This window comes from Trachurus trachurus, assembly GCF_905171665.1.
Source record: "Trachurus trachurus genome assembly, chromosome: 10".
Taxonomy (NCBI): domain Eukaryota; kingdom Metazoa; phylum Chordata; class Actinopteri; order Carangiformes; family Carangidae; genus Trachurus; species Trachurus trachurus.
In genome coordinates this window covers 26,839,468-26,865,344 of record NC_139894.1, presented here as the reverse complement: position 1 = coordinate 26,865,344, position 25,877 = coordinate 26,839,468, and the positions used below count along the sequence as shown (strand labels likewise).

At 43.7% G+C, this 25,877-nt stretch overlaps 1 protein-coding gene across 2 annotated transcripts in view; it reads right to left on the bottom strand.

Moving 5' to 3' along the window:
* Positions 1–25,669, bottom strand: part of psd2 (pleckstrin and Sec7 domain containing 2) — a 38,073-nt gene extending 12,404 nt beyond the window's left edge. For both annotated transcript variants that reach the window (XM_083980451.1, XM_083980452.1), the window contains exons 1-3: positions 24,991–25,669; positions 15,930–16,512; positions 14,035–14,805 (exon numbers count right to left, since the gene is read on the bottom strand). In XM_083980451.1, coding sequence (XP_083836577.1) covers positions 14,035–14,805; positions 15,930–16,429 — 1,271 coding nt within the window. In that variant the 5' untranslated portion in view covers positions 16,430–16,512; positions 24,991–25,669. The remainder of the gene's footprint in view (positions 1–14,034; positions 14,806–15,929; positions 16,513–24,990) is intronic.
* Positions 25,670–25,877: the final 208 nt, after the last annotated feature.

Genomic DNA, 25,877 nt, shown 5'->3' with positions numbered 1-25,877 from the left:
TTCCACACAGGCTCTTTTTTTCTGGTTGAAGACACAATATTTCCTACTTGGTGCCACACAATTTTATTTGACAGCTCTTTTTAACACCAGTGGAGAATCACTTCAGTCCTCTTGCAGTGCTACTGAGAGAGAATAATGTTGACTTGAAGGGGCAGTCCAGCGATTTAGAAAATGGATCATTAAGTTGGAAGAATAAAAAGTGACAAGATGGAAAAAAAATTGAAGCAGCGGAGACTGACGTGAACTGACTTTCGGTCACACAACAAACACTGGATTATACATTTCCCATAATGTAATTCATTACCCTCTCCGCCTGGGAGACGCCCATATCGTTGAAATCCTGCCCTCACAGTTTGTAACTCACACTTTATGTAACACACACTTTACGTAACAGGGTGAAGTCTGAGTTTAACCCCCAGCAGGGATATTTTCTCAGACTTAAAAAAAGACCCAGTTCAGAGTTGACACAAGGTGCAATACAAGTGTGTCCACTGGCTGATGGCGCTTCTCATGACACGCACACTAATCTTAGTGTTAAAATTGGTGAAGTAGCCCTTTAATGTGTAGCGATAAGGCTGTGGCTGCAGACTGGTTCAGTGCGTCTCTAAAGGACCCAGTGAGATGAACCGTCTAATCAGGCTGAGACCTCACAGTCTCCCATAACTGTTTAAGTGTCATCAACGGAGCAGAAAGAATCGATGCAGAGTATTAATTGGTGCCCTCCTTATTTATTTATGACTTACTGAGAAGGTTAGTTGAAGATATTGAGCCGTACCCACTGCACTGTACTGTACTGCGTTTGCACTGTATACTTTACAAACTACTACACACCAGAGTCAATCAGTGGAGAGTTAATTAGCCTTTTTTTATTGGACTTTAAATGCCCAGTGCAGATGGTTGGATTTTGATTACAACTGTAAATTATGTTGTTACTTTTGTTAGTTGTGAAGCAGGCAACTTCTTTTAAAGCTTTATTGATCATTCATTTTCTGATTAAAAGACCTGTCCACAGCACATTCGCCACAACCAGCCTGTTGAGAAACATCACGTAACAAAAATAGTAAATAGTATCCATCACTAGCAGAAGAGCTATTTGTGTCCTCATTGGCAAATTAACAAAAAATTGCACTATTTCTGAGGAAAGTTAGCGGTCGTTCACTTCCATCCGTCTAAATTCCCCCATTTCCTGCCCGTGTGTGCATCTGTGTGGCACCGTCAGCATTCCTGCCAGATGATTCAGATGTTTTTTGCATAATCTGATCAGCCCAATTGCATTAGCCTCACAAATTCAATACATTACGAACTGTTGTTGTAAGGGATTTGCTGGTTACCATGGATCCAGCGGAAGCCAAGTGTCCTGTGCTACATGACGAAGAACGATAGTAGGCTACCCCGAGGCTGCCTATTACAGAGTTACATAAAAACTAAATCTGCAAATAACACCACAACACAAACAACAACAGGTTTCCATTGACAGGAGTCAGTCGTCTGATTAGCCACTACACCCCAGGCAAGGTTACACTTCCCCGTTTCAGCCGATTCACTGGGCCGCTCAGTATTACTCTTCATCTGGCCCCTGACCTTGGAACAATTTGCCCTAGGAGACCCTACGACGAGCTCCTGCCCCCAACATCACATTTCCCAGGGTCACGGGGACACATAAACCCTTCAACCTTATCGTGACGGAGCATCGCCGCCAAGAATGACAATGAGGCTGAAGACACAGTTGAGTGAAGGCTGTTTCATTCGTAGTGTGCAGGGAGTCATCCTTAGGGACCGGGTGGGGGGCTTGTATATCCGGAAGGAGTAAAAACCACTGGACTTACATGTGGGGAAGGAGCCAACTGAGGTGGTTTTTGGGGATCTGATTAAGAGACTTCCTGTGCAGCTCCCTCCAGAGGTATTCTGGACACGTCCACCAGGGAGGAGACCCTGGGCAGACCCAGAATCTGCTCAGTGGTCAACATATCCTACCTATTCTGGGAAAGTCACAGGATCCCCCTCGCGACCCAGACGTGTGGTTGAGACTATAAAAACGGATGGATAAGAAGAATGTATACATTTTACACGACCGCCTGTGCACACAGTAACACACGTGCATATGGACTCGCACAAAAATAAAATGAGTGCGCACTAGTAGTAACCCATCAAAACAATATCTAGCTGTGTGTTTGCAGTGAAATAGCTTTCGCCTGTCTGACTATATTAATTCACACGACCCAGAGCCCTCATAAATCATTCAAAGCTTCTATCAGTCATGAGGCTAAAATGATGCAGGGCTCCCCCAATGCAAAGCTGTCTGGCAATAACAGAGCACACACACACAGAGACAGACACACACACACACACACACACACTCAAATACACTACAGTGACAGAGGCACAATTTTAAGTGTCAGATATCTAGTGCAGGCCTGTTGTGCCAAGACACTTGGCGATACTGAGGGCCAAGTGGCACACTGTAAACCTATTTGTCTAACTAAAGGCAGACTTCTCTATCCCCAGGCCACACATACTCACTGAGTGTGACCGCCACTCTGTCTGTGTGTGTGTGTGAGTGTGTCAGAGATAGGAAGCATGATGGTGCATGCCAGTGACTCACATGTTAATCTTTTTGGGCTGTTCAGTACCCACACCTACAAGGTGTGTCTCTCTGTATGCACGCTGTTTGGGGAGAAGGAGGGGGTCATAGTGGTATCCTCCGATGGTAATCAACAATTATGGGATTACCCGTATTGTGAAAATCTGTATTTAACAGCTGTTTTTTTCATTTCTGTAGGCTATACGCTCATCAGCAGTGAACAGCAGTACAGTAGACAAACTTGACACATAGAAGAGAGCGCTCTTTGTGTGTTTGTTTGTCAGTCTGTGAGTTATCTGCTGGGGCTTGTAGATACAATCTCTGCAAAAGAAAAATACACTGTTGCAATACTGGGGTTATGGATGTAAAACCAGCAACAAAAAACAAACCCACTCTCTGCTCTGACGACTGCACCAACCTCGACAGTTAACAGATGGTAAACAAGCTGCACCAAACACAGCAACACCACAACTTTGTTTTTCTTTTTTGTTCGACTATTGTCAGCGGTGATGGGACATCAACTACAGCCATGACGGGTACATTGTTGTGTCACACCAGCTGCAAAGCTGCTGGTCATGGTTCACAATACAAGTCAGTTGTGAAAATTCCAGTTTAGAGAGATTAAGCAATTTTTAAATTGGGTATTGCTACCATTCCTTGTCTAATACCTCAATTAGAGCGGAAACAATAATTGATTAAGAGATTAGGCTCAATAGAAAATTAATAAGGAATTATTTTGATAATTGATTCCTGATTTCAGTCATTTGTCAAGCAAATAGGACCAGCTTCTCAAATTATTTTTATACTTTCCATCATTTTCATATCATTATATCTATGGGGTTTGGACACAAACAGGTTGAAAACAGCTACCTCAGCATTTCCTGACATGACTATTAATAACATACACAATAATTCATTGGGTAACTGATTAATGCAAAAAAAAAGAAAATGTATAAAATGAAATGAAAATCATCATTAATTGCAGCTCTATCTTCTGCATCTTATGTAAATAACTAGGAGAATCATTAGTCCATGCAATTTCAAATGATAAATCCTGATAAAACAGACTACATGAACAAATATGGTAATTCTGTCGATTTCTCTTTCAATCCACAATAAGAATTAGCAGGTATTTTGAGTCGTTAAATGTCTAAATGAAATAAGATTTAATGAAAATACCGTTCAACTTCTTTGTATCCATACGTAATGAGCATGGATTGGGAATATAAGAAGTGCTGTAGTGATTTTAGTCAGAGTAAAGTTGGACTACAGCTACCTCACTATTTCCATTTTGCCACGCAGCATAACATTAGTGTTCCCACCCATCTGGACGTAAAAGCCCCAGACACCCTCTGGTCCGAGGAGACATTAGACTTACAGGAGATGCAGCAAAAAGTCGAAGTGAACATCATATTCTTCTTTCCACATCGTCTCTGGAGTCTCTGGAGGAAATCAGCGGTTAAAGGCGCGCTACGGTCCGACCGCCTCATCATCCAGTGGTCGGTAAAATCTGCATCAGTCCGGTTTGTTATGAGATACCAGATGTGATCCTTCAAAGCGGAAGTCAGGTAGCGTACTGTGTGATTATGTCGCCTATTGAAGACCGATCAGACGGCTGTAGGGTCGCTCGCTGTGGCGTCAACAGGCAGCGGAGTTGTGAGTTTTTCCTTGAAGTTTCTTGGCTGTGCGGTCGGTCGCTCCACACAGGAGAGGATGTTGGGGGCGGAGCCACCGACTGCACGGACTTTTCCTGATGAAATAGACTGTTCCTAGTGGCGGCTTCACAATGGCCCTGTGTGTCCCGGGCCAGCGCTACTTCCTCTGCATCTCAGTCACGGGCTGGGAGCCAGCAGGTCAGTCCAACAGCAGCGGGCTGTCCTGTATCTGGACTCTTGAAGTTCACAGAGCTGCTGCTCTCCACTGTGTAGTCACAGCGTGTGGTCACATTCCTCCAATGTGCTGCTTCATGTGGCTGCAGAGGCCACCTTACCTTATACCCCCCCTCCAAAAAACAAACAAACAAACAAAAAACACAGTGTGGAACCAATTGTGCAATAGATGCAAACAATTGATTTCTAATGTAAGATGAAGAGGGTACATTAGTGCGCTACAATGGTGCAGTTAGAGTGCAGTAGCCTATATAGATAAAAAGAGGCATACATGTAATTTACTGTATCAAGGTCAACCTTTCTTTACTAGTGTAGGCTAAGTAATGTACTCAAATCTGTAGGTGTATACAAAATATCAGTACACTAAAATATCATGATATTTATGACATCATACTGTAACAATTCATTAAAGCACTGATATTTTATCAATAGTTGAGTTTTGTGACAGTGGCTTTGGGCTCTATTTGTGTTGAAAATATTTGAAAAATAAGTTGCATCCCTGGGATGCACGGAGAGTGAGTTTACTGCGTCCTTTCAGATTTGAATGTGTGAGGTGTGTGAGAAGATCTATACTGGACCGTACCTGCACCTGCTCAGGGCGGTGGAGCAGGTCTGTTCCGAGTTTCACTTAGTTGCAGGTCACATACCGTACACACCAACACTCAGGTACACTATAGTAGTATAGACGTCCTCACTCACATCATCGTGTCAGCCAATGGCGAGTGGAGGACATGGCTGCCATGCATGTTTCATTGGTAAAGGTTTAATTGTAAAATTATAATCAACAACACTTCCTACACTGTACACGTGGCCTTTTTGTTGGCGGGACTTCCCAGTGTAACATAATAACAATAACTACACAGAGAAAGAGGGTGAGTCTCTGTCTCAGCGATGATCCTCACATTCGGACTTATTGTGACAAAACAGTGACTCCCATCAGAAAAAGAAGCTCCTCCCTAAACACATTGATATGGTTTTGGTGTTTCTAAGGTAAATATTTTGGAAACCATTGCAAGCTAAAAGAAAGAGGCAGGCACTTCTGCTTTCCTCAGAAATCAGCTCCATATTTTGTATTTGAGGTGAAAGGGTAGCTGGATGGGCCTGGCTGCACTCACAGGCTCATAGATCAAATTCCCTAAGTCTCTCTGCTTTGTCGAGCACATTGTAAGAACGATGATAAGTTTGTCTACAACTGTGGAAAAAATCATGTGTGAACAGTGTAGTTTGTGGCCGGGAGCAGCGTGTAAAGAGACAAGATTTCAGACAGTTTCAGACAAACTTCTCTCACTCTAGCCAGTGATGTCACCCGCTCTGGCCTGGATTTTCTGTGCAATACACACCCAGTATAATCTCAAAGTCTCGCTCATGGAAGAGAAAAACGCATCAATAGACGAGACTTGTGTCTAGTTTAAACAGAGTCTCTAGGTGAAAGTATGCCAAAGCAGTAGACATTATTACATCACACTTTTTCCTCCTCCCAATCATTCTCGATGGGAATTTTTTGGGATAATTTTTCACAATTAGCATTTTGCCAAGCAATAGCATCCCAAACAAGCCACATGTTTGGATATATAATATGCCTGGCTCCTCTCAAAACTGTAGGAGGAGGAGTAGCGTATTCAAATTTGGTACAGAACATCAATACTAAGAAGAAAAGTAGAAGAAACAGGCAGGATAACAAATGACACAAAATATTGCCTTGCCTCCAGTATCCCAACATTTTTGCAATCTATCATATTGTCACACTCCTTTTGGGGAAGATTCTTGCCAGTACACAGCTATTAAGCAATTTAAGGACACATAGACGGAAAAATAAATGTTGTATCACAGAGACCACAGAGTGATGGAATATGTCTCCTTGGCTCACACAAACACATAGATTTTTATAAAAGACACTGACACATCTCTGCATGCTAACCTCAACATCTAAATCCCTCCTTCCTCTTTCTAGTCTAGTGGAAAGAAGAACAATAGAAAAAGCAGAGGACAGTGCAGCTGTAGGGTCAAAAGTACAAACTCTGCTGATGGCAGATGAAAATGGAGACAACATTTGATTGGTATTTGGACAGACCTGCTTTGATGCATTCACTGTCTGCAGTTTATGAGGAACAGGCCATTTTCCGTGACAACAACAACACCACCACCACAGATTTTAAGGCAGCTCTGGGACCAGAACGCTTCTCTTCTGGACCAAGAGTCGTCTGCTCAGCACTGGTCACACATCAGTTTGTTGAGCGGCTTAGCGCCATGACTCGTGGATAACCTTCATCATTTACAAACAACACATTTTTCACAGACAGCAGAATTTATAAACCTGTTCTAGCGCAGATGTGGTGTTCTGGTAGCAGCCAACACAAGGTGGAAACTGATTCTGGGTTGGCAGCTAGCCAGATGAGGACATACAAGAAAAATGCTACACAAAGCCTATTAAAAGACATCCTTATTTTGTGCTTCTCTGTCAGCCACACTTTCATGGTGCCAAATGTAGAGTCAGAAGTAGTTGGGGCGGTTATCAAGATGTGCACTCTGCTGTGTCCTAGAAACCAATAAACTCAGCTGACTTACTCAAAATCACACAAGACAACAATCTTATTTCCATCCATAAAGGAAAGATTTAGTGTCACTGAGACTTTCTATTGCAGCTTCACAGTGATCATGAAACTCCTGCATTTGTAGATGTATGAATCTACTAATGGATGTCTATGAAACTAATTTCTTGTAATTGGCTGAAAGTCAAATGAAAGGCTGACGACTGCCTTTTGTGTTTCCATTCATTCACTCATACAATCATATATCTTCAAACCTTAATCAATGATAGGATAATAACCTAGTGGATAAATCAAACTTTCATTATAAGTAGACCACCTAATTGCAGGTGAAAGTACATTAGCTATTCATTTAAATTACAAGGTTGTAGTTGTTCATCTTGGTTACTTTTAATATCTATGGCCAGTGATAAATCAGCCTCTCTTCTAAAATTAATACTCCTAAATGATAAATGTTAGAGACTGTACTACAGACTTCAAGGATTACACGTAGCCTCACATGGACTTTTTAACTTCACAAATTATAGGTTATTCTCTTATTCATGGATCTGCGCTGGTGTTTTCTGTACCCAACAATACTTGTCTGGTCTCAAAAACTGAGCAGAGAAATTATGTCGACCATTTACCTAAAATATCTGAGGCTAGTATCACATCGTTATACTGGCCTAATTATAGACACCCGTGCCAAGCATAACACAATAACAACACATTTGTGATATCCAAAGCTGCTGCATATCTTACATGTAGTTTGATAAAAGGATAAAAGGCTATTACCTTCACCCAGATAACACCAATCAGTTTCTTGACAGACCTGTGTACGATATTGCGGTCTGGCTTGTTTTCTCTCTTTGTGTCTCATTCTTGCACACTGTACAAGACCCAAAAACACCTACTCAAGGGCAGACAATGAACAATGGTGACCTCTTTCGGCTGGGTGAGACTAATTGTGTTCAGGTGCTGGATTGTGTTCAGTGCAACACTGAGTACAGCAACAGCCTCATCTGACAGTAACTAGAGAGCAACTTCTGCCTCAAAATCAGCAACACATTCATACAAAAATAAAAAAGAGACACAGTCACAAATGTTTCACAGAGACTTGCCGGACCTCCACTGAACTTACAGACAGGAAGTGCTGACAGATGCCTCAGAGGAGTGAGGCGTGTGGTAAGAAGAAGCTCATTCAGCCAAAACAGTCACTGGTACAGTAAGACAGTGGGATGTGTCATAAAACTCAGAGTCAAGCTATAAATAGACAGGGATGAAATTATTCAGTTAGTGTGTGTGGTGTGTGGGGAGAGGGTGAAAAGGAGAATCTGTATGTATTACTGCTTGTGTTGCAAAAGTGTGCGACTTTGTGCATGTGTGTGTGCGTACGTCCATATCGCTGGCTGAGTGAGAGCCAGGAGAGGATAATCTGCAGGATGTTTCAGCACCGTTATAGAACCACGCTAAGGATTTTATTCCCAAAGTGACATCCTGAAAGATATGTGTGTGCATGTGTGTGTGTATTTTTGTGTGTGTGAGCAAGCGAGAAACAGAAAGAGAGAAAGATTGAGAGTGTGAAAGATAGTTATGAAGAGCTCCCATATCTGTGTCACTGAGTGAGCATTAGGATGTATGAGCCTTCTGCACGTTTTTGTTTACGCATGCATGCTGCTGGCCTGTGTGTCCCTTTTGTGTGTGTGGATGTGTGTGTGTGTGTGTGTGTGTGTGTGTGTGTGTGTGTGTGTGTGTGTGTGCGTCTCTGCGCTCCACAGTGTATATGAAAGAGATTAGTCCACACGGCAGAGCTGCCTCTCTGATATGGAAACAACTGCGCATGGCTTTTATCTGCTCTGTTTGGGCTTAGATCTGGTGGGCTCACGAGCTGCAGGGAGCAACATACACTCACAGCCTGTTTCCCACACAGATACACACAGGGACACACGCATGCATTAATGTGCAGCCAGAGATACTGCACATATATCCATGAGTAAAAGGCATGCGTAAATGCACGCAATGCATGTCAGCTTTCCATGCTATGACTACAGTGCTTTGGTAGAAGTTTGTACCTGGATGCCAAGCCACATGAGCAGCATTCAACTAGTTGTATCCACTGGGTGAGTGTATCTAGCTGGCTATGTAAAGTAGTAAGCCGCTCGACCGACAGATAAACACACTGATCGACAGAGAGAGAGTGTGTTTTCATGGCAGTTTCAGCAGCTTCTATGGATTAAGGTTAAGCCTCAACCTCAATGGCAGCCCCACAGGACACAGAGGGACACAACTCGTGTAAAGTGACTGTTGAACTCACTGACCAAATGAAGATATGACAGACAGTCTAATCTGAAACAGGACCTGACTGACTGAGCGACAGGCTGACAGAGAGCCTGATGTAGACGCTGAAATGTCTGAGAGCTAACGAGCAGTTCTGCTGACGAACAGCCTCACACCACATCACCACCGACTATTTGAAAGGAACCCATCACCTCTTATTTCCATGTGTTAGATGGCATTTCTACAGCATCTGCAATACCTGCCAGTGTTTTCTGTGTCCCTGTGGCTGGCTGCCTACTTCACGTCCTTCATCCACTGGTGTCAGAGTAATCAGAAGTAGCAGGGAGAGGATCTACAGGGAGAGTTTGGCTGAGGTAAGATTAGGTTTCGTCTTTCCTCCCAGGGCATCATCAAAGCTCTGTCTGTTATTAAAGTTGAAGCCTGGTTTTTGGGGAGAGTGTGTGCGCGCTCGAGCTGTAAGAAAACATTCACATTTTAGCGTCACCTGAATCAACTAAAATATTGAGATTTGATTAGAAATCGTTGGTGATTCTTTTTGTCATTGCACTATATATCGACTAATGTCTGTACATTTCAAAAAATCTATTAAATAAGTAGATTAATGCTAATTATAACTGAGACTGAGACCGTGGAGACTATTTCAGCTGCCTTCATGTTACACTTACAGAGATTCTTCAGCATTCTGAGACGCATATGGCGATCCAACTGCTCCACGCTGCATGCCAATGTTTTCCTGAAAAGACACACTTCTCTCTGTCTCTTCCACTGTTTTGTCAGTTGTGTCACAAACACTCTTGCCATTTGGCCGTCGTCAGAGCTGTGAGTCTCTGTTCATAGACTCTTATGTATCTGTATATAAAATAATGGTATCATTATAATGCAAAACGGCTCTAACGGTGGCAGAGTGTTGGCCCGCTTGTCCCCTAGTTTACTGAATTAGCTCAACTGCTATTGAATTACTGTGAAATTTGGCTTTCACATACAAGTCAGGATAAATGATAATAACCCTGGTGATCCCTAATAAGCTTTCCATCCAGTCAGGTCACCAGGTCAAACTTTGACTTTATCCAGTGGTTTGGTTTAGCCTATCCAAATGCACCTAAATCTAATGGGATTAGCGTTAGCATTACCAGCACTTTGTTGTCAAGGTAATTAGGAAATGTTAGCATACTAATATGGTAAGATAAAGTTGTAAAAGTGATAAAACAAAAAATATTTTTCAGCATCATAAGTAGCATGAATTAGGACTCTAAAGCCAACAGGTGATACCTGGGAAATGCAGTGCAAAAACACCACAGAAATGAATACTTATACTGCATGAGAAGATTTTTTTTTTTTTAAGATTTTTTTTATTGATAGATATTCTTATTGAGAGAAAAACTCAGTGCGACTGACCTATAAACTAAATGGCTGCCAAGTTGACTGACTGTCTGATTAACTTTCCATTTGTTATCCATTGCTGTGCAGCTGCTCGTCCTGCAGTGAAAAAGACTAGTTGTCTATGACGCCTGAGGAGCCAGAGTGTCTAACTGTGCCAATTCTGTGGCTACCCACCGACAAGAATGGAGGTAGGCAGAGGAGAGGAATGAAAGATAAGAGACACCAGCAGGAGAGCTGTGTAGGGGGAGGAGGAAGAGGTGATGCAAAGAAGAAAGGAGGACGACAGCAAAGGGGCTGCACCACATGAGATAGAGTGGGATAAGATGGATACATAGATAAATGAGTAGAGGCAGGAGGTGAGACGGAGCAAACAAAGAGATGGAGTGACAGAGCGAACGAGAGAAAAGGAGAGGAAATATGATGATTACAGTTGAAAATCAGAGTAGTTGGGATTGTAAAAAGAATCGTTTGACACACACCCATTTTATAGATGGTGTGAGTCACAACCAGCTTTTTAAGATGTGAATTGTAAAAGATAATTGCCTGACTCTATTCGCTATTAGCTATGAGTCCTTCAAGTAAAAACTCAAATAACACTGTGCAGTTTCCATTATTTGCATTTTTCCACGCTGCTTCAAACTACTTCAATTCAACTGCGCTGAAAAGCAATTTTAAAAAATAATACTCTCTCCCTGTAGAAAATACTTCAACAAACACACTTTGTGCTTCCACTGTTTTATTTTTTCAGATTAATGGTCTTTCCTTGCTAATGTTTGTAACCTCTCTCTTTTAATACCGTAAAAGACTACAGTTAAATGGAGAGATGGGATACAGTGAGTGTCTTAAAAACCTACAACTATCCCTTTAAGACCGAGTAGCAGATGTATCCACTCTAGATTTAAGTGCTCAAATGTCTGGCAAGCTGGCTAGTATAGAGTAATAATCGCTCACTTACACACACACACACACACACACACACACACACACACACACACACACACACACACACACACACACACACACACACACACACACACAGTCACTCTAAGACCCTGCTGGGCAGAGGAAAGCTGAAGACGATGATGTCATGACATAAACAATAGCTCATTCAGCTTGGCGCTGGTGGTCAGGAAGCAAGACCGTGCTTAAAGGACAACATCTGTAGCCTGGAGGGGGGAGGTGGGGGGGGGGGGAAGCTGACATCCAAAATCCCTCATTCACCTTCTAACTCGTAGTGAGCTGCAGAAACACCAGGAGAGTCTGAGAACAAATCCCAGCAGTTATCTGAACAGATCGTGTCGGAGGTCTGGGTATCTATTTGAGATTCCAGTAGGTTTGTAACTGTAGGAACTGTGCAGAGGGGTCGGGGGGGGGCTGGAGAACAGGCCACAGGCACCGACTCCAGACCTACAGCTGTAGTTCAGGTTACATGGCTTTTCCCATATGGTCCCTGTTACCACCTTAACCTTCAGTGGCTCAGCGCTGTCCTCTTCAACCCTCTTTAGTGCTATTAAGATAATTAAATGAAGGAAAGTAGTGTCAGCTGTTGCTGTATTCCCACAATTCCTTGTGTGTGTGTGTGTGCAAGTGATGAATGAGTTAGTGATCATACTGTAAAATCTCAGCATTGTCATAAATATCAGCTGGTTATCTGAGACAGAGTGAACGAACCTGCTGCTCAGTCCATTGAAGTGATTCATTATACTGACAGACGCCCTGTATCTTATTTCCATACTGCTGTATAAATCCGAGGTGTTAATGTCCTACATGAAACCACCACAGTACTCCCTCAGACTCCGTCTCCATTCAGAGGAGGCCTGCAGTCACACATAAAGCTTTTGTAATTCCTCACCACTGTGGTTATCTCTTTTTCCACCGTGCAAGAATGCTTTGAATAAAATAGTTGAGGAAAGCAAATACCCCAGTAGTAACAAATCTGCACGTCTGCTTTGTGAACTTACTGTGTGAGTGAGTTTACCAGGTTGTGTCTCTACCAACATGGGAAGTAGTTGTTCCATTTCAAATGCACCAATCCAGCTTAAACAGTCCCACTGACTCCATAAAAATGTAAAAACTGGCTTGTTTTCTTGTTGCTGTTTAAGTCTCTTGTGCGTTATCCTAAAGTTATCCAACCATGTACAGTGACTGGCTCTCCCTTTTCCAAACACACGGTTGCCCATACAGTTGGAATAATTTTGTTTTCAGACACATTCCTCTTTTTATTTCTATCATATAGGTTAGCTGTGGTTACATTTTCACAGTGATATGTTTGGATGAGATTGACCAATATAGTTTTGAGAAGATAATGCACTTTATATATTAAGAATGAATCACATTGTCACAACCATTTCATGAGAAGAGCTAAAAATATATTTTATTACAACTTGTTAGCAACCGTTTATATGAAAGATTTCGAGATGAATAACATGAGCCTAGCTTCTGTTTAACCTGCACAACTGTACCATTTCCTGTTGGTTGGCTAAACCAGCAACTACTTGTATTATTAGACAACTGGGTTTGAATGTATGGGCAAATGACTTCCACCCAGACCACCAGCGTCACCCCCCAGCTAACCATCCTGTCCCCTGTCTGGAGGCTCTCACCATGTTCACGCCACCTGCTGGTTAAGCCAAGGTCACATTATATCACAGTCCTTATACTTTGTTATGATTATCGACACAAAGCCTGCATTAGTTGTCAGCAGCAGGACACACTGTCATCAGTCACCTAATCATTTATTCACATAACAAATATGCCACAGCAGTTTAAAAAAAGCACAGTCACATCTCAGACTGTGTGTGCGTCATGTTTATTCTATACTTACAGCAAAAAAGCTTGAAACAGTCTGGATGTGAACATTAAAGATTAAAGATCTCAACCACGTCATCTTTCACATAAAAATACGCCGATGTGCTTCTGTAAGAGTGAACATTTTGCATGACAAATTGTCTAGATGATGTTCATTGGAGGACATAATAGAATTATCTGATACAGAGAAACCTGACTAATTGCTTCGTGCTGATGGTTTGAAAAGAAGAAAATGAAAAGTGTGACATGACTCACAGTATTAAAAGTAGCTCATGGTACAAAGGGCCCAAACCCCCTGTTGCCACATGACTTTTATTCATAACAACACCAGGAGCAAATTGTGTTATTTTGACCTCTTCAGGCTCTAGTCGGGAATTGGTTGGTGTTAAATTGGAAAGGCTGCTGCGAGAGACAAACACAATGATTGCACATCGCCTCTAACGTCCAACTAATCAAACCTGGACATACAGAATAAAGCATCAAGTTCAGACATAATGCGTCATTAAAAACCTAAATGTGCTGTAGAGGCTGAAACAACATGAAATGAGCTTACCTGACAGAGTTGATCATGGATCCACAACCCTCCATGGCTCCGTGGGTGTCTGCGTGGTATCCATTAGGGATGGCCCAGCGTCCTGGTTGGCTCAGCACAAACTCTGACCGGCTCCCTGGTATGGTGGTCCTCAGTGGGCTTCCTCCCGCTGCAGCCACAGCCCCCGCTCCACGAAGAGCGCTCTCCCCAGTCTTCAGATCCCCTCCTGGGGCGTCCGGTCCAGCCTCAGCCCCCTCTTGCTCCTGAACAGTCGCCAGCTCCAGCTCCAGAGGTTCAGGACCCTGTAACAGCGCCCTCTGTTGGATGAGCGGCGTCAGTGGCGCCTCGAAGCTGACGCAGCTGTCCGTCTCGTCTGTGAGCGACAGGACGTCCAGAGAGTCCAGGCTGCTGTAGCAGGTCCCGCCCCGCAGCAGGGCCGACTCCACGATGCGCTCGAACGTGGAGCTGAAGCCGTCTTTGTTGTCCACCCTACCTTTCTCCCTCTCCTCCTCCCCCTCCTCATCGTCCTCCTCATCGTCCTCCTCTTGAACTCCCACCTGCTCAACTATCTGCTCGAACGCCGAACTGAAACTGTCCTGGTTTTCTCTCCCGTCTTCCTCCTTCTGGACCTCTTCCTCTTCTTCCTCTACCTCCGTGTCAGCCTGTTCTACAGTCGTCTCAAAGTTAGAGCTGAAAGCGTCCAAGTGTGTATGGATCGCCCCTCCGTCCCCTCCCTCGTCCTCCTCGCCAGCTTCCTCCTCGTATTCATTCCCACCTATGCCATTTGCCAGTCTGTTTCAACAGGAAGAAAAGGAAAGTGTGAAATCATCTTTAGCATATGACTACAACATATGGCAGCTGCTTTGTTGAGACTGGCGCTCATATAGAGGAGATATTCATTGCTGAAATAATTTCTCGTATATTCAGGACGGACACAATGGGCAAATATTTCAGTTTGAACGGCCGCACTGACAATTGAAGCCAGATGAAAGATGAAAAAGCATCGTCCAATTTGTTACTTTGTGAATAGCTGGAAGCTCACGTCCCCTCCACTATTTCATCCTCTTTCATTTAAGAGGATATGAATCTATTGTAGTTCTCTGAGTTCACCGCTGATGGACAGAAAAAAAACCCAACAATTACTTTTATCAATGACTGATGTAAAACAGCTTAATTTGCATATGTGTCAATGTATTTTTGTATCATTGTGTTAATGTATTTCTGTGAAAATAAAAAAGAATCAATAGGCCATTCATGTTATCATATATTCTATCTAAATTTAGCAAACCACTAATCAGCAGACATGTTTTACCCTCCCTGCCCTAAAAAAAGAAGAAAGAAACAAAACCCACACACACAGACACAATTTTCTGTCTTTTTGATGCGGTTAGAAAATTGGTCACTGGGTCTTCCAACTCTTTTAAAATTAGAGCATTTTTGCTCTGTGTTTGTTTTCCTCTCAGCTCATTTGTTGCAGCTTTTTGCCCATTCATTTTGTCAAATGTGGGTGAAGCACATTAGACTAATTATGTACCAGAGAACCACACAGAGAAAAAAAAACACACCATTAAAGGAAAAGTGGGCATCTATTGTGATATCAGTGAGAAACCATCAACATAGTCAGTGTGAAAAATAGAAGCCTAAAGGAAGCTGTGTGTATTCATCATGGGTGTGGTGGGTATCAATTATTTTGTCCAAATAAAAGCCGATAAATAAAAGCCAATAAACTGTTGATTAACAGCTCATATGATGCTCATGTGTGACGATCTGCAGGGTAAAAGAGTCTTTGTGGTTTTAAATTTGATATCAGGCTTTGACACCAAAAGGTCAAAAGCTGGAGTCACAAGATTTCCACACACTAACGGCCACATGTGTTTTGACAGCGTGCCACAGTAAAGATGAATTAGTGAACTAACCTCCCAGCTTGTTGAGGGTGAGCTGTCTCCTCTGTAGATGCTCGCATCTCTTCATTTTCCTTCTCCTCCTCTTCCTCTTTCATCTCCTCCACCTCTAGTGTTGCCTCCTCCCCCGTTGAGCTCACCTCCACTTTTACACAGCCTTCCCCCCTCGTGCCTCCCATCTCTCCCTCCACCCCTCCATCTGTCTGTTTACCCTCCTCTGCCCCGCCATCTACCCTCTCCTCTTTCAACTCGTGATCCCCCCTTGCATCCTTTACTTCTGCCCTCCCCTCCCCTTCCCCCTGCGTCTCCCCCTGAGCCTCTTCGTCTCCCTCTCTGATCTCCTCCTGTTGTTTGCCCTCCTCTGCGTCGTCCACCGCCCCGGCCCCCTGCTTCTCCTGCTCTGCCTGGCTGTGGGTGTCTGTGGGTGGGTCGGCGGTGGTGCTGCTGGTTGCGTTGGGCTCCACTGGGTTCTCAGGTGGGGTGGGAGAGGGCAGAGCCTGCCCCTCCTGGGTCATGGTGCTCTTCACTGAGGGGGGAGACTGTCCACTCTAGCCAGAGATGAGGGCCAGACCTTCAGATCAGCAGCTGGGAGGACCCTCTGCAGGGAGAAAGAGACCGAGACATGGAGGAGGGAGAAAAAAATTAGCATGAAATGAAGACAAAGCACCTGGTTAAGATGAGAAGGAGGAGAAGCAACGTTATTAAACGACTACATTAACTATGGCAGACACTGATACAGTCATTTGATTATTTCTAGTCCTAATTCGTGAGTCACAGAGGTCACCTTCAACAAAGGCACAGCTGTGTATAGGTGTGTACTACAGTGTGTTTCTAGGTGTGTATGTGTGTGTTACAGAGACAGAGAGATGCGTATGTCTGGAACACTTTGTCCTCAGCACCAGATGATCCCAAAACACCTCTGAAAGGAGGGCAGGAAAAGGTAGAGATGGTGGAGAGCAGAGGAACAGAGAGACACAGGCAGGCAGGCAGGCAGGCAGAGATTTGTTTAATAAAGCCCAACAGATTCCTGTCAGAATGATCCTGCTAACTCATCCGCTCTCTGTCTGTGTGGAGATTTCACAGCTGAATAACTAACTATCTGTTTGCAGCTCTGCTGTGACTGTGCTTTGTGTAAATGTAAGACAGTTACCAGCGATCTGAGCATGTATCCTAATGGTCTACTGTGACTCTCACTTAGACTGCTGCCTGAGCCGCCCCGACCCCCGTACACTACAGTGGGTCTTCCTCTACCCTTGCTGAAGCTCAAGGGCAAATGTTAATGAGGAGCTCTTAATTATGGTTCTGCAGAGCCACTTTGATGAGAATTCATATTTCATCTTTTTCTGAAAAATACGATTTTTCTAGTGAAGATAAAATAATCTTTCTTTACATAGAGTCTGAAAAGCTGTGTGAAGAATTTGACATGTGTGAAATAATTATTCATGTTGTCAGAAGATCCACAAACAGTTTTGATGAATGATTAATCAAAGTCTTTCCCAACAAAAACAGCGAAATATTGATTTGTTCCAGTCTAATATGAGGATTTTCTCCTTTTGTATCACTGTAAATTGAATGTTTGGGTGTTGGGCTGTTGGTCGAACAAAGAATTTGAAACTGTGATTGGCAATTTCAGTATTTTTCTAATAATCATTAACAAAAGACACATTAATTGATAATTCATTGGTTTAGATTATACAGTTTAGACATGTTTTTTATAAAGATATGATAAGGATAAATGGCACAGTATGTGGCTGATTGATTGAAAGAAAAAACATCAGCTGTCAAAAAAAGACATATCAGCACAATCTCTATCAGCGGCTGCTGAGCTGCTTTTGATTCAGTCACACAATCTTCAAGGTCAAGAATGAACTTTTAATCTCATCTTTTAAAAACAACATGATTGAAAAGTCTTTATTCTGTTCAGAGAATTGGCACCAAGTCGATGGCAAAACTCTGAAAACACAGTGGTGCTTGTTTTTCTACAGTAGAAGAGGTCGATGCCGTCGGTCCTGGACATGTGACCCACAAAACTCATCATGCGCCTCAAACCAATTCTAGTTCGCAACCTCTAACTAACACTTTGGACGACATATAATCATACTGGAAGCTTATTAACAACCATTTTGGATTGTAACCCATCTTTATTATTACATAAACAATATCCTTTGAAAGTGAACCTGGTTCAATGTCAGGAGCACACAGTTCCAACTGTTGATTATGAGAAACACGTTTGTACATGTAGATGTGGCATTATTTAAGTTAATTTTAATACCATCCGTTAAGCTAAAAAGAAATTGGTAGCAGATCTCTGTGCTGCTGCGTTGAGGTTTGTGTTTTGGACTCTGTCTTTGTTGCAGAGTGCAGCCAGGAAGCAGCTCTGTCTGCTGGATCCAGACTGCGTCCTCAGACACACCAGATCTCTGCTCTGCTGAATCATCCGCAGCGGGGGGACTCTGCACAACTGCAGTAAAATATTTACTGGGATTCAAGGGTTTTCTGATGGTATGCAGATGCAGGTAAGGATCTAGTTAGTCTGAAATTAACATTTTCGAATCCTGCCAACAAGCTGTGCACTTTCTCAGGGGGAATCTGGAGCATTTCTGCAGCATTTAGATATCTGTGTAGGAAAGAAGAAATAACTAGATCATGACGAGGAGAGGAAAGATTTGTGGCAGGATAGGATGTGAGCCAAATTTGTATCTATGATGTTGCAAGTGCTTTGGCTGAGCCCCTGAGCAGGAGGACACCACAGGCCCACTAAATGTTTCATCAGAGCTGCAAAAGGATGATGCAAATTATGCAGAACTCAAAAAGTCAGACAAATTGCCTCCTTATTTCAAGCTTGTCTCCTCATTACAGTGCACCTTTCGCTGTTTTCAGTTTTCTGTTGTCACCCAGATGCAATGGTATTGTTGAGATCTCGGTATCCGTACCCACCGCCGCCGTACCCATGGGAGAATGATACTGTTGAAGCCAACAACAACAACAAACGACAAGAATAAGGCAGCAAACACCTTGGCTGAAAAAGAAACTGTCTTCAGTCACAGTTCTTCACACACCGAAATACAAGTTTTTAAAAAATACGGCACAACACCAGCGCTTCCAGTGCGTCTAATCCTCCTCACTGTGACTGCTGTTCAAAGTGTGATCATCTCAAAAGAAGCTCTGACTGATCCCTCAATAAATTCTCTCTGAATACAGGAGCTGTGATTGGCTGGCTCTGGGAATCGCTGCCTTTATCTACCGGTCTCTGGGTATTTTGTTTCGGTGTTTTCCATCTGCACAAACATCAGTCATATGGCACCACACAGAACAGATCACACATGATTTATGAACCGCATGACGACACACAAAGAAAGGCGCGATTCTGAAACTGGTAATAAATCTGAATGATGTTTATGCATGAATCATCCAGTCATTAGGCTGAGCTCAAATAATCCTTAAATCAGGTACTGAATATGTGAAGCACATTTCCACCTGAGTCTATGGCAGCTAGTATTCACACACATGTTCTAGTCGAATGCAAACCAGCACGATTTGCATCCATTTATGCAATTACACAAAGATGCATTTGCACATATTATCACACAGGCAAATGCACTCACACACAAACACAAGAACAAAACAGTGACACATCTCCATAAATGGAAACAGCACACAGTTATGAAACCAGACACGAAAAGTGGGAATTCTCTCTCTCGCTCTCCCTCTCTCTGTCTCCAGTGTCCTGTTTTTCTCCCACTCTTTCCTCTTCATCTGTTCTACATTATGTTTTCTGCTATCTCACAGTCTAACTCTGCTCCCTCTTCTTCCTTCTCAGCCTCTCGTTGTGCACAAACTGAAGCAAATGGGTCTTAGCCCGCAGAAAAAAAGACGACTGAACCACCGTGTGTTGTGGAGAAAGAGCAGATGTGATCAGACACCCCATATGGATGGATGGAGAAAACACAGCCACTGAGACTCTGTGTGTGTGTGTGTGGGGGGGGGGGGCTGAGGTGTTTGTGTGTGTCCGCGTGTATACAATGGCTATCAGGAGAGATTTATTGCATTCTACTTTTGTCAGCTGAACACTGAGCCCCTTATCAATTTCCTTTAATTGAGATCAGACCATCTGCCAATCATGTGAGCAACACGCGCGCGCGCACACAACACACACACACATCAGGCCCACCCTGGCATATAACCACCAATCCAGTGAGGACGACGTTGGATAAAAGGCCAAGTCTCCATTAAATGTCTCTTCTCTGTCGCTTGTGCCTTTTATATCCGTCTTTATCTTTCTGCCTGTCTCTCTCTTTCTCTAACTCAGACACACACAAACACACACATACACTGCAAAAGACACACACTATGGTGTAATTTATTGATCCCGAAGACACAGAGCCGCAATCCACTGGGAGTCTCCAGCGATAAGCCTGACTGGTCTGTATAGGCCGCAGAGATGCCGGAGAAACACAACAGAGGTAATCAGACTGAGAGCTTCAAAAACAGGGGAAAACACTTCTTCAGGTCTTACCGGAGTAGCCAGCTGCTTCACATCAGTATGATTCAGCTCCGAATTATGTGACTTGAAGTATTAAATGCTGCCAAACAAGTTACTTTGCTATGTCAGACTGTTAAATTGTTACTTCAGCAATTTAGAGGCCAAGATATCCTGACTTCTTGTCCCTGGTGGGCTTCAAAAACGCTGGCTCCGACATTTCCCTTAATAAAACCGATGTTGTATATTCATTCGGGAGATAATATCGTGCAGCCAAGTTGGAAATAGACGTTCACATCAGCATCCTAGTTGGAATTCTGAGTCGGACAGATGAGGAATGTCCGACAGCTGTGTCTCTGTCACTGCGTTTAGCTCGTTTCAAGAAGGCTGCTTCTCAGTTAGTTTGTTTCTGGTTTCACAAACCGCTTCAAATATTCAACACATCAGACGAAGCTATAATTCAGACCATTAACAGGATATGAGAGCATAACTAGACTTGGGTGATATGTTGGAATAATGTGACATGATTATATTTAAATGGCGCCGTCAGTCCAACAACCTTGCTGCGCATTTATATTTGCTCAGGTGTGTTTGAGCTTGGCACACACAAGCAGTGAGGGTTTCCCTATGGCATTTACATCAAAAGCAATCATCATAGCGCTGCTTGTTGTAACAAAGAATACAAAATCAGCCTACTTGGGATTATTTTGTTTGTAAACCAGAAGCAATCTGCAAGCCATGGGACCTAATGAAGCAGCCTCTGCAAACATGTAGTGCCAACAAAAGATTCTAACACGACTAATTTGTACAAACGTTTGGAAGCACACCATCCATTCTCAATAAATAACATCATCGAGTTTGCAATCTATCCAACTACAGTACCGGAATCGCAAAAGCTACAATTCTTTTGATGAAAGGTAAACTGCGTCACAACAGCCCTTAAATGATTATGATGCTACAGAGACACCCTGGCTTGTAAAATCATGTTATCCAGATGTAAAGGAACATGGATCAGAAAAAAAACACATCATTATCTGTTTACTCTCTTTTTTTTTGGAGTAAAACTGCAGCAAAAAATGACCAGTCCAACTTAAATATGTAAAAAATAATCACAAAATGTTTTTGCATATTATGGTTTATCCCTAATCCTGCTCTTATGTAGAGTACAGTCCCCTAAACTACCACTGGACCAGCTCCACTTCACCAGTCCACCACTCAGCAGCATCAGATCTGCCTGTCAGATTAAAGCTTTCATAGCGTCAGTGTCTCCAGTCTGTGGTTTTGAATGAGTCCAGTGCCTCATGTCAACATCAGGGTTATTTTCTCAGACAGCTCCTCCAGAACCACAGCAGACGTTGTACAGCTGTTTTCAGGGGCTGAATCACAGGCTACTCCCAATGAAAACTGATCTCCATGTGTAAAAATCAGTGGCGTTTTGTGTTACACATTTAATACATCAATTAATAACAACTGCATGCTTTGTGCCTCTAAGCAGGGCACTTAACGCCTGTCCTGTTACAGTGGAGCTGCACCGTGGCCAGATGTTATTGGCAGTGGCTGAATGGAAGATGGTGCAGTGGAGAGGATTACCCAGGATTCCCTGAGAGTTTAACAAATGACAGAGCTACACAGCGGGGAAGAAAGTCAGGTTGCAGGTTTTCTGAAACAATATGATATTACTTGCAATACTGCAATATGAAGTGATTAAATTACAGCCTTACCATTATATTAAAGAAATTCATGTTCAGCTCTGTAAAGCCCTTAATCCTTAATCTCTATCTATCTATCTATCTATCTATCTATCTATCTATCTATCTATCTATCTATCTATCTATCTATCTATCTATCTATCTATCTATCTATCTATGTGTATATCTGTCAGGTGAACACACTCCTCTGTCTGCAGATGCTTGTGTTAGGCATCACTGCAACATCTTTCACTGGGTTTAAGTGGTGGAACAGGAGCCAATTGACCACTTTTAACTTGTCTGACCTCATTACATTTGTAGAGCTGCTCGCATTCATATTACAGTAAAGACTGCACAAACATTTGTGCAGCTCTTTTGTTTGCGCTGACTGCCACCGTGAGAGTTTCTTACTGAAAGGCACTGCCACAGCATTCAAAAGTGGTGTGAAGGACACTGGGTTGGTGCTTCACTGCAGTCGTTGACATGGAGTTGATTACCTCATCTTCTGAGATTATTACGTACCGTACCCTAATTGATTTATTTATTCCTGATTTTTTGGACCATTTTATTAGAAAATGCAGAGCAAAGACAGGAGGAGCTGAGACACGGACATGAAACACATATGCTTCAAAGCTCGACGACCAGCAGGACAGCACTCTAAATAATTTTCATAAAGAGCTAATTAGTAATCAAGATTCATTTATGGAGCAATCAGCTGAACACTGATGGATGATAATCAAATCTGCATACTAAAGACACAGAAGAAAACCCTCATCATCTCCTTGTCCCTCCTCCACTGCCCTGTCTGTCACCAACACACTGCAGTCTCATACTATAAATGACCTACTGACCCTCTTCATAATATGCAGGCTGGGCGCAGGACTGGCACTGCAGTCACACACACACACACACACACTGCACACACATAGATGCACATACACACAGTGCAGTGCAGATATGGAGTCACCTTTCAAAAATGCTGTTGTGTTACAAGCACAGATGCAGACAGAGGAAGAGGAATCATTTCCTGGTCGTTAGCCTGGGACAGGAAAGCAGGGAAACATTGGAAGGAGTCCAGGGTGTTTTCCTAGCCCAGCCTGCCGGCCTATACAAGTCACACCAGCATGGCCACAGAGCCTGCGACTGGCCACACCAGCCCACTGGAGCGTAACAGTCAGCCAGCGCCACCAAATCACCCAAATATGTCACTTCTGTGATGTCAAGGTCAACCGTCCACTCTCATGCTGTCACTCTGAACGCTTACATCTAAATACATGCCCACAATAATGTGGTGATTTATCTTGTTTCGGGCTATTTCCCTGGGGACTTTCATTTTGTCATGCGAAGTCAGACAAACATAACATACACATGCTGCCATCTGAAGGATTTTAGTTATATATCTGCATGTTATATTATATAAAATAAAGTAATTTACATGTTTTCACTGTAATTTAAGTAACATATTTCATCAACAAAATTTGATTGTGCTGAATGAGTTTTATTGAATTTTTATAAACGCATCGTCCTAAACGTTTGCAGTGCTGTCATTTCTGATCAGCAACAGAGCTCATGAGGTCACTTCAGATAGGCTACGGAAAAAGAGAGAGTGAACCGGAGAGATAGTTTGGTGCGGAGCTGTTGCTGCTGGTGTGTCTGCACATCTGACACCTTGAGTTCAACTTGATTATATTGTAGGAGACTTCTTGCACTTTTGCCCGGGAGAGCCCACACTTGTATTGGGGGGATGAATTACAATGGATCTAGACCAGACATGTAAATGTCTATAATTAAGATAATAACGACTTTGCTTGCAGGATAAAAAATAAGCTGCTATCAAACACCTGTTTTAAAGAAGCCACCCACATCCTGAAGGAGCAAAGTCGGGGCCCGACAGTCTGCAACTGCTGAGAAATCACTCTCCCTCTGTAGGACAGTTGTATAGGGGCCTGGACTTTGTGTGTGGTAAAGCACACTGGGTTTACAGGCTGAGTGTTCTTTAAGGTGGTATTATCAGTCAGTGTGACGTTTACAGCATTATTTTAGCTTTCAAATGTGCACAAAACCACCTTAAAAGGTCTCTCAATACACTTAGAAAGACATAAACAAACAGTAGATAGACAAGGCTCATTGTCTGTGTGCGTGTGTGTGTGTGTGTGTGTGTGTGTGTGTGTGTGTGTGTGTGTGTGTGTGTGTGTGTGTGTGTGTGTGTGTGTGTGTGTGTGTGTGTGTGTGTGTGTGTGTGTGTGTGTGTGTGTGTGTTAGAGAGTGAAAGAGAGAGAGCGAGAGAGACTGAGAGAGGAGGTGGGGGGAGAGAGTGAGGGAGCACAGCGCGAGACAGCCATGTTCTCCCAGCCTCCTCGAGCCAGTAACCATGACAACAGGATGGCTGGGAGACACGGTTCGAGCTCGATTGAGGCCGGTGTCTTTCTTTTCCTCCAAAATAGACCTTGGTCGCGTTTCAAGACCGACTTGTCCTCCCAAAAGCGGAAGGGAACCGCTTTTCTCTTCCTCTTCTCAGGGGACAGCGAGATTGAAAACACACACACACACATACACACACGCACGCACGCGCACACACACACATACATACACACACCTCCATAAAATCCCACGGCCCGCACGGTACATATCTCCCAGCCTATATTAGCTGCACAGACGCGGCTGTCTGCGTCTGCAGGCTGCAGGCTGTGCGCGGTTTTGGTGACAGATTAGACAGAAAAACAGGACGTGAGACCTGAACGCAGCCAACAAGAGAAACGCTTCTTGGTCTGGTCCCGATAATAAACTAAAACACATGATATCTAATCACGGGCTTCGTGGTGTTTGCCGGTTAAATAGCCGTTCACACAGCCCCTCTGTGTCTGAAACAGTTTACTAAACGAAGCTAACGCAGCGTTTCTCCACTCACCGGTGAAAGGCGTCCGGTCCGGGCTGACAGGGGGAGCGTGGCGGCGGCGGTGCTGCTCCTCTCTTCCCCCTCACTCCTCACATCCACACCGGGGAACAAGCTCTGACAGACGGGCTCTTTTCTCTGGACGTCCTTCCAGCTGCCCCCCCTCTCTCCCTCTCTCCCTCTCTCTCTCTCTCACCGGCATGCGCGTGCGACTGTTTTCCGCCGCTCGTGTTGTAGTCTCGCGCCTCCGCAGGATGGTCGGGGCACGCGGGAGGTCCAGGCGGCGGAGCACGGTGACTGAGCGGACTGATGAACGGAGGGATGATGAACGGAGGCGTCCTCCCCGTCTCCTCCTCTGCGTGGAGCCGCCGTGTGTGTGTGTATGTGTGTGTAATTGTAATTCCGCCGCTCGGACCGGAGCACCGTCACCCTCCCGTGGTTAGCGCGATGTGAGCGGGACGACGTGTCTCCAGGGCCTGTTGATATCAGACAGTGAAGTGTAGCACCAGCACTCCTCCTCCTCCTCCTCTTTGACCACTGGTGATATAACTGCACAGAGTGTCATTAAAACCACTTTAAGTTTATCAGTGGAGCTGTCAGAGCAGACTGAGCTGTGGGGAGGTTCACCTGGGGAGGGGTCCAGTCTGTCCCCAGTGGGATGGATCCACTTCAGATAGTCTACAAGCACCGGGATCTTGTCTTGTTGGGGGAAAGGTTTGGGAATTGACGAGAAACACACAGCATGCAGATTATTTACAGACAGTCAAATAGTGCAGTCCAAGGTCTAAAGTCCTGCAGCTGTCATATCCTGGATGGAGCATTGGTCATGCTGCAGTTTGGTTTAGATAGGAATTTAAAACATGATCCATGACACAGTCAATATTCTTAGTGCTATAGTTACC